Source organism: Amaranthus tricolor, chromosome 7 (assembly GCF_026212465.1).
Source record: "Amaranthus tricolor cultivar Red isolate AtriRed21 chromosome 7, ASM2621246v1, whole genome shotgun sequence".
Classification (NCBI taxonomy): Eukaryota; Viridiplantae; Streptophyta; class Magnoliopsida; order Caryophyllales; family Amaranthaceae; genus Amaranthus; species Amaranthus tricolor.
Window position 1 is genome coordinate 5,883,574 of NC_080053.1, and position 8,982 is coordinate 5,892,555.

At 30.4% G+C, this 8,982-nt stretch overlaps 1 protein-coding gene across 1 annotated transcript; it reads right to left on the reverse strand.

The window, feature by feature from the left end:
- Positions 1 to 3,279: 3,279 nt before the first annotated feature.
- Positions 3,280 to 8,619, reverse strand: LOC130817979 (transcription factor HY5). The gene is made up of 4 exons (XM_057683987.1): positions 7,934 to 8,619; positions 6,564 to 6,744; positions 5,857 to 6,013; positions 3,280 to 3,810 (listed from the first exon to the last, which is right to left on the reverse strand). The coding sequence occupies exons 1-4, from the start codon at positions 8,037 to 8,039 to the stop codon at positions 3,748 to 3,750; spliced, it is 507 nt and encodes a 168-aa protein (XP_057539970.1). The 5' UTR covers positions 8,040 to 8,619; the 3' UTR covers positions 3,280 to 3,747.
- Between the last annotated feature and the right edge of the window lie 363 nt (positions 8,620 to 8,982).

Consider the following 8,982-nt stretch of genomic DNA (forward strand, 5'->3'; position numbering starts at 1 on the left):
TAAGTCATCATTCATCATGATTTGCATTTTTATTACCATGTCTAGTGAGTAGTTTTCTTCTTTCGAGTTAGGGTATAATCCCTAATTCGAAGTATGGGATGACATTTTATCGATTGATTGTATGAAATTTGGGTCTATAATTAAATCTACGCTTAATGAATCTCGGTGTAAACGTCTTTATTAACCTTTTCAATAAAATGCAAGTTTAAGATTAGGACTAATTTAGGATTGGGATATATTTAAGTTAAATTTCTACTAGTTTAGCCAATAAAACTGAAGTTTGAGGATTAACACTAGTTTGGTCTAAATCGATATTAATCAATAGAGCGGAAGCTTGAGATTAATTAGATCACATTTAATTATGCCAATAACTCAATTTCATACAATCTTGAGAGTGATCAACTCCCATGTTAGAATTAGGTGATGCCCGACACCGTAGAGCTTGTCATATCATATTCATCTTCATATTAATCATTGTTTTAGCTTTAGTTTTTTCATCGTAGTCCTAGCTTTTCAACCGCACTACTTATTGATCCGTGTCTTGTTGTCATAAAACAAACAAATTGATTAACTCTCTTCCTTGTGTTCGACCCGCGACTACACGTCAACCGTGCGCTTGCTGTATTTGAAATTTGTCTTATCAGTTTTCAAATTGGTGTTTGTAGCATACTAAGTAGGTATTTGGGATAAACCAATTAGGTATTTAGTGTATGCTTAGTAAGTGTTTGAGGTATGTCAAGTTGGAATTTGAGATACACCAAGTAGGTATTTAGGGTATACCAATCAGGTATTATGGTTATCAAGTATGTATTTGAAGTATATTAAGTATAGGTTTAAGTATGTAAAGTAGGTATTTGAGGTATATTTATGGTTATCAAGTATGTATTTGAAGTATATTAAGTATGGGTTTAAGTATGTAAAGTAGGTATTTGAGGTATATCAAGTAGTTGTTTGAGATATGTTAAATAGGTGTTTTAAGTATAACAACTAGATGTTTGACGTTTACAAGAATCAAGCGATTAAAACACCTACTTGACAATTTCAGCATGCTAAAAATACCTACTTTACATAATGTCAACCCCTACTTGACATATCCTAAATGCCTAATTAAGATATCCTAAAACGCTACCGAGTAAGTGTGCAGTTACACTATATTTTCTTTTTTTATTTTAAAAAATATAATGAGCTGACCCATTAGAAATGATATGTTTAAACGACCGTCTCTCACAACAATTAGTGTACTTAAAACTTTTCATGAACATTACCATATTACTTTTATGGAAATGGAACTTCATGTCAAATATGTATTTTTATCCTAATAAAATTCTCATTACCCATCGTACCACCATTTCATATTTATTTTAAAATTAACTTTTTGAGAAAAGTGTTTGACAAGATAATTGTTAGCTGTAGTTATTATAGTTGTTGGTTGGTGCGATCAATTGGCAGCTAAAAATATTAGCTGATAATTGAGCTGTTGAAGAAATATTTGGTAAAATTATTTATTATTTACTAGTTGTTTATTAATGAAAAAAATAAGTTAAAGGCAAAAGCCAAGAAAAACTACAAAGAATATCTTTTTAATTTAGCTTTGAAGCCAGCTGAAAAGCTAACTTATAAGCCATGTACTAAGCACTTTTATTGGTTGTTTGATCAACCAAAAAGCCAGAATCTAAAAGTCAACTAAAAATACCATCAAAAATGCAATTGTCACAACCCGTCTTCTATGAAACCGTCTCACGGTGAGACGACCCCAAAACAAGAATCTCATAAGCTAGAAATTTTTATAATTGGGCTATTTAACCCAAGTATGAGGCATGTCTCACGGTGAGACTGTTTCATACAAGAATTTGTGTAGTTGTCAAACACTACTAGAGCAAAATTTTTTTTTGAATAATACCTCGATTTATTATTAAAGAGTCATGCGACATCTACATCAGAAATAAAAATTAGCAAGTACATAACAACTTTAACAAAATATAATTCAGAATTAACAAAACTACAATCGTTGTGTATGAGATCTAACAATTTTAAATATCCTCTTTCACATCACTGTTTGATCAACCTTCTACGAGGGGGTCTTTCAATATGTTGTAATCTTGAGATATAATTGGATTTGATGTTGTTGATGGTAATTACAATTTTGGTGTCTACTGCATTATTGCATTAATCTCTACCAACAATTCAACTAGAGACCAAAGTTCATAACTTCGACCTCTCACGTGGAGAAAGAATAAAACCCAATATATAATATATGGGTGGAATTAACCCAACAAATGGGTACAACTCTCCTCTAGAGAGAGAACAACTATTTATTCTAAGGAAAAATTACCGTCAATAATACAAACTTTCATTAATTTTCTTATAATAACACCAATTTTTTATTAACCATGAATAACACGAACTTAGGAGGATTTTTTCCTAGAGTGTAATACCAACTTTAGTTTATTAACTAATTTACCAATTTTTTTATTTTCATATGTCCTATAGTTTGATTTTAAACATATTAGAGATATTCTAGGAAAACACCCTTAAATTGGTATTATTTATGGTTAATTAAATGTTGGTATTATTGAAGGGAAATAAGCAAAAAGTTGTATTAAACCTAGTAATTTTTTGTTATTCTAATCGTATTCAAAATACTTAAAACGGAAAAATTAAAGGGTTACCATCAATGAAAAGGTTGATGACGCCCCCAAAATAACTATAAAAATTAGGGTTTTTTCAGATAGAGAAGATAGAAAAGGAAAAAGAGGCAGCTTGATTTTAGGAAATTTTATGTTAAATACTAAAGTAAACTTATCGTACTGAAAGTTCATTTATGCAACATTATTTAATTACTAAAATCTTATTGAATCAAGCCGGACAAAATTTTAATCATTAGTGAATTTTCATTAAAAATTTCTCTTGTACTTCATTTGAAAACAAATATTTCATTCTAAATTATGAATTTCAATTGTGAAATCATAAATAAAGAATTTGAAAATGATAAAATTTGAATAGTCATTCTCAAATTCTCAATTTTAACTATTTTTAAAACAATGGTAAAATTTAATTAAAATCTAAATTTGAAAATTTTTAATTTGTCAAATAATAAATTTAAACCAATTCCAAATTTCTAAAAGAAATCATCATTTTCAAACATGAGATTATTAAATTTTATATTGCACATACCCAATACTTTAGACATAGAATTGCTTAATCTATGTTTTATACTCCTTCAATTTAGTTAGTTATATATCACAGTGACATTTTTTATTATAAAATTGCAAGTAGAAATGAAATGGAAGAAATATATCATTAGAACATATAATTTATAGTTCGCCTTGGCCCTTAAAATCTCAAAATCAGCCTTGTTTGCATGGTTATAAGCAAGGCTATCAAAGAGGTGTTCTGTAGTCAATACTCAATACCATCTACATTACAATACGATCAAATCCTCTCCTATCTCTGTTAAAAATTTACGAGTTAGCCTGCAAGCTCAGGAAACGCAATTCATGGAATAATTGCATAAATGTCACAACCAAGGTAATAGCTTTTTCGTTAACCCAACTTAGCCTAATATCTTTCAAATACTCGTCTATCCCACTTATTTTGCTATATTTTCAGTAAAAATTCCTACATGGAAGAGGAATTGAAAGCAATCTAAATGAGACAAAGAAGTAATTTTGTGCAGAAAAGCTATCCGAAATCTTAAGGCAAGCATAAAAGGCGATTTCAATGTGAGGATCGCACTGTTTTGCAATGTTATAAGGATGCATCTGCGTTAGAACCACCTCCTCTTCGACCTGCAGTTGTGTTCTTCAATATCTGCATATTATCAGTAAAAACAACGCATGAGAAAATCACCATGAGAAACGACTGTGTTACTCGTCTGATGTCAATGATTAACAAGCGAACACAGTAAAGGTTCGGTTGATGATGTTTCGAGTTAGCCTAAGTACCTAACTGCTTCATCAAATGCCCGACAATCTTGTTCAAACGTTGGTCCAGTTACTCACGAAAACACATGGGAACATTAGCACATTTTGAAGTTATGAACCCTATTCCACATATTTCTTGTCTTGGTCATTAACTAGCTACTCATAATTCTCACCATAAGCCAAGTAAATACGCTATTTTATTTATAGCCAACATCTCCAGTCGATACAATGATTTCATTCTCGTGGAAAGTGTTAACTATCATAATTCAGCAGCCCAGCACTAGTCTCCAAGACTTGAGAGTCGGACAAAAGAGCCACTGGCATTATGCTAGCATAAGTTCCGGGAATCCCATGCTCGACACATCCTGGTAGTCTAAACAATACATATTGCATAAGCATAATGTATCAAGTGCTTTATTTCCAGGTAGGAACAATATAATCAGCAGTAAAAGACTGCAAGTTAATGATATCTACTACGTCCTCCATCCCAAATAAGTAGCTCGATTTTCCTTTTGAGTACTTTACTAATCAGCCAAGTCTCTTGGGAGACGTCTCTTAGAGAGACGGTCTCCCAAACCCGGTCCATTAAAGCTTAATGCCTATTTTATTCTACATTTTCTTTTATGGGCCAACCCAATAAAAGACGATCTCTCACAATAATTTGTGTTTACTAATCATATATCTCATTTGAATCTAATAAGGATATATTGTTATTGTTAAAATGTAAAAAGAAACTTTCTTGGTTTGATTTTGAATTAATATTCCAAATCAATACTCATACCTAACCCAAAAGGCAACAAAATATCATTTGGAGCAATTAAATTCGAACGAAGGAAGTACCAATATGGCTATCGAGTAGCGTCAGTCTTAAAGGATAAAAGAACAAGTTAACTTTTATAGCTTGCTCTACTGGTAACTAAGTGATGCAAGTAAAAACGAGCAAACCTGCTACATATGTGGCAATCTGTTAAACTAAATCAGGTTTATGTTTACACACAGATAAAAGCTGTCGACAGATCATACATAACAAAGTACATTATAGATCTAAATACCAGCTAACCCCACTTAACCCAAGAATACAATGAAAATTGAACTTTTGTGCAAACCGAGCAAATCCAACATGAAAATTCATTGAATCTATGTGATATATCAGTCAAACAAAGGTTGAAGAAGAATAAAATAGTAGATTATGGGCTAGTAGGCCACGCAAATAAACACCCCACATCAAAAAGAGGTCCAGACATATATTATGGGACTTTTTGACCTCATTCAAAAACCCCCAAACAGGAAAACTAAAACATCCAACTGACTGAGTCATGATTGTAAACGTTTCTCGAAATATTCCTTCTGTACCTATGAGATTGCATCTTATAGTGACATATTTTGAGGGAAAATATCTCTATTAATAGTAATTTAAAGGAACACAGTAGTATAGTGACTGAGAGCTTGGGAGTTTTCCTCACTTTAAACTTAGAAGGGGGGCATAGTTGGAAAGAAAACACAAGGCATAAGGAATACTCATCCGCACAACGATAGAAAATAGTAATCATCATATACAGCATAAGTACAATAGACTGAATGTGCAACTACTCCTTCCTGCACTTTAGTAATGATCACATAGTTCTGTGGACTTTTTTAACCCAACTAAGTTTTAGTGCAAAGGAGCTAAAGCTAATCATGCTTAAATACCAAGAGTCCAAACCTCTAGGAGTTATTATGGTCGTCGTAAAGTTAGCATGTCTAAGACTCCATTGATATTGTATTGGTTTTTAAGTCTTTGTCGGCGTAATATGATATATATTCTATCAGTTTTTGATTAAAATGATAATATATGATCGCAACAACTAGTAAGAGACACCTAACAAATTACATTGTTTTGGCATGTTCAATAATATTGCATTTTGAAAAATGAAGCTATGTTTTGGAAACTTACATGTCTAAGCATCTGATTCTCATTTTGCAAAGTAGAGAGTCTTTCATCCAACTCAGAGTTTCTCTTCTCCAAGTCTTTAACTCGAGTTTCCAAATCATTCAAATAAGCCTTCTTTCTTTCCCTTGCTTGTTGTGCTGAAACTCTATTCCTCAACAACCTGCCCCCATCACCAAACTTTACCGCTTTTAGCCTCTCTTTATCAACAATCAAATCTAACAATTTCACCTAAAACTAATTATTCTAGGAACATTTCTCAAGTAAACTTTTTTTACTAACTAAAGGAATAAACTATTTAAACTTAAAATCAGAAACATAGAAAGTGAAATGCCATTTACTTGATATTAGCATCAAAGAAGAAGTTGATTGTTTTCAGAAAAAGACCATATTAATAGAAACTAGTGGGTTCACTTCCAAATGATGAAAAATGGATGAGACATAACTGCTAGAGTTTATAGTATATATTATGGCTTTAATTATCAACTTAAATTTTTGGATGAGTTAGTTCTTTAACATGATATTAGATTCAATATAACAAGAGGTCACGAGTTCAAATAATATCTAGCACCAGCTATATAAAGGGATTTGTGTTGCATCCATACTTATAGCCCAAAGGCCTCTCGTATTAAAGTATATAACATATCAGCTTTTACAAATTGAGAACCATCCGATTAAGCTTTTGCAAAATGAGAAGGTATCATGGAGTATACCTTTTCAAGCGTTTGCTTTCTTTGTCAGCTGGGCTTCTACCTCTCTTTCTTTGGCCTTGACCAGATGCTTGAACCTGGTCTGGACCGGCTACTGAACCGGTGTCCCGGCCAGAAGCTGATGTTGCACCCGGCTCACCTCCCATCTCTGGTACTCTACGGATTTCATCATCACTTTCCAGGCCTTCAGTTCACCATAACCAACAATTTAAAATAAAATAAAAAGTGAAATTCAGGATCATAAAAAAAACAATTGACTGAAAAGACTAGATAATAAAATGCAACACTTCCCAAGGTAGTGGGATATGATATCAATATATTCCTGTTCATAGTAGGATTTTAGGAGTACTCTTCAGAAAAATCTGGATTTTCTACAGAATTCCATATCATAATCCATGATTACTTTCATTTCCAAATTCATTGAATAAGATACTATCAAAACATTTTTTATTAATATATATATTTTCAATAAAAAATTACTTCTAAAGAAATCTATCTATTTATATCATACACTTTAAATATAAATAATTTTATCCATTTTAAATTTTAATATTTGATATGTTCACATGTGTTTTCATTAACTTTACTATTTCCTATTATTCTCTATAGTTATCCTATTTGGTTTTGATACATTTGTTAATGCACGTTTTCAATTTTAAATATCTAACTGTGTTCGAGTAAAAATTATAAAAAGTTAATATTAATAAAATTTATAATAAAATGAATTAAACAAGGTAATTGATGAATAGTGTTCACAAGTAAAGCAAATCTGAGAAAGTATTTTTTTTAGTGATTAAGCTTTTTATATTTTTTTCGTAATATTTATCGTAATAATTTTTTATTATTAAGATACCTACTTTTTCTTTATTATTAACTTAATAAGTTGATACGGTAAATTGAAATTTTATTTATTTTATTTTATTATAATTTTATTAATATTAAAATTTTAAAATTTATAATTACGAATAATTAGAGATATTTATAATGCATAAAAAATATTTCAAAATAACAATAATAGACTAATATAGTTAATAAAAAGCAAGTATCAAAAAGTAAAAAAAATTGGTTCAACATAAGTGAAATCTAGTTCCCTTCCCTTCTCACCCTGCACATCTAAAATAATAAAAAATTTCAGTGATCTATTTAAATCAAAAAATGTCACCTTTATTTAAAATCACACATGATAAATCAAAATTTAACCACATTTCTACACTACCCAATAAAGAAAAATCATAAATTTTAACTGGGTACCTTTACTTTTCTCCTTTCCACTCTACACATAAAATAAATTTCATTTCAAATTCATTAACTCATTAAAATATCATATAAATATAACTAAAATTGCAAAAAATTCTATAATTTAGTAAGATTACCTTCTTTAACTTCAAGTTGAAGAGCAGAACCAGAAGATCTCTCGCTACTAGAAGGCAAAGAATTTGCAGCAGCAGAAGTAGCACTTGTAGTAGCTTGTTCTTGCATTTTTATTTATCAATAATTTATATTAATAAAATAATAAAAATCCACCCTTAGCTATAAAATAATTTCCAGTAATTATATTTCTCCCTAATTCCAAGATTTTTGGGAGAGAAAAAACGGCGGGATGTTCATGTAAGAATTAAGAAAGATGAAAGGAGGAGAGAGAGAGAGAAAGAGAGCCGTGAGATGGTGTTGTACATGAGCGGTCAACAATCAACAATCGTGGAGATAATATAGCCATACATTAATGTGCTTTAATCAAAGGCTTGTCAGAGAGCTTCGTGGATGATTCACAATCATTCGATTTGGAGTAATGATGGATGAATTCAACGGTTTCGATTTGAATTTGACAATTTGTGGGATTATGGGCATTTAGAAAAAAAGATGACCTGGACATGTGCTGGCTTAAATCGGAATGGGAGATTTGTTTGTGGAATTATTTTTGGCATCGAGGTGTGATTCTAATTTCTCCTCTTCGATATACAATTGCTAAATTTCTATTTTATTTTTACACAATTTAATGCTTAATTTTTGATTAAATTTAATTTAAATTATTCTTAATTAATACTTACAAAAGATTGATATTATGAATTATGCATTATACAATCTAAATAAATTTGTATTGGACTATATTTTGTCTTAGATATTAATTACAATATAAAATAAATTTAAAAAATAAATAATTCTAATAAGTGATACTATTGGAATTGTATGGGATTGGCTTGTGGGAAATTTTAATGGTGGGAAAGTTATTGATTCCTAGCCAAAAATATCATGGGTATGAAACTACAGCTAGTCTATTGAGAGATCGTCTTTTTTAGAGACGTACTTTAAGTTCAACCAATTAAATATTAATGTCTACTTATATTATCTTTAATGCATATTTTCAATATTTTAAATGTCTAATTACATTATTCTTAATGCTCACTTACAATATTTAAAAAAA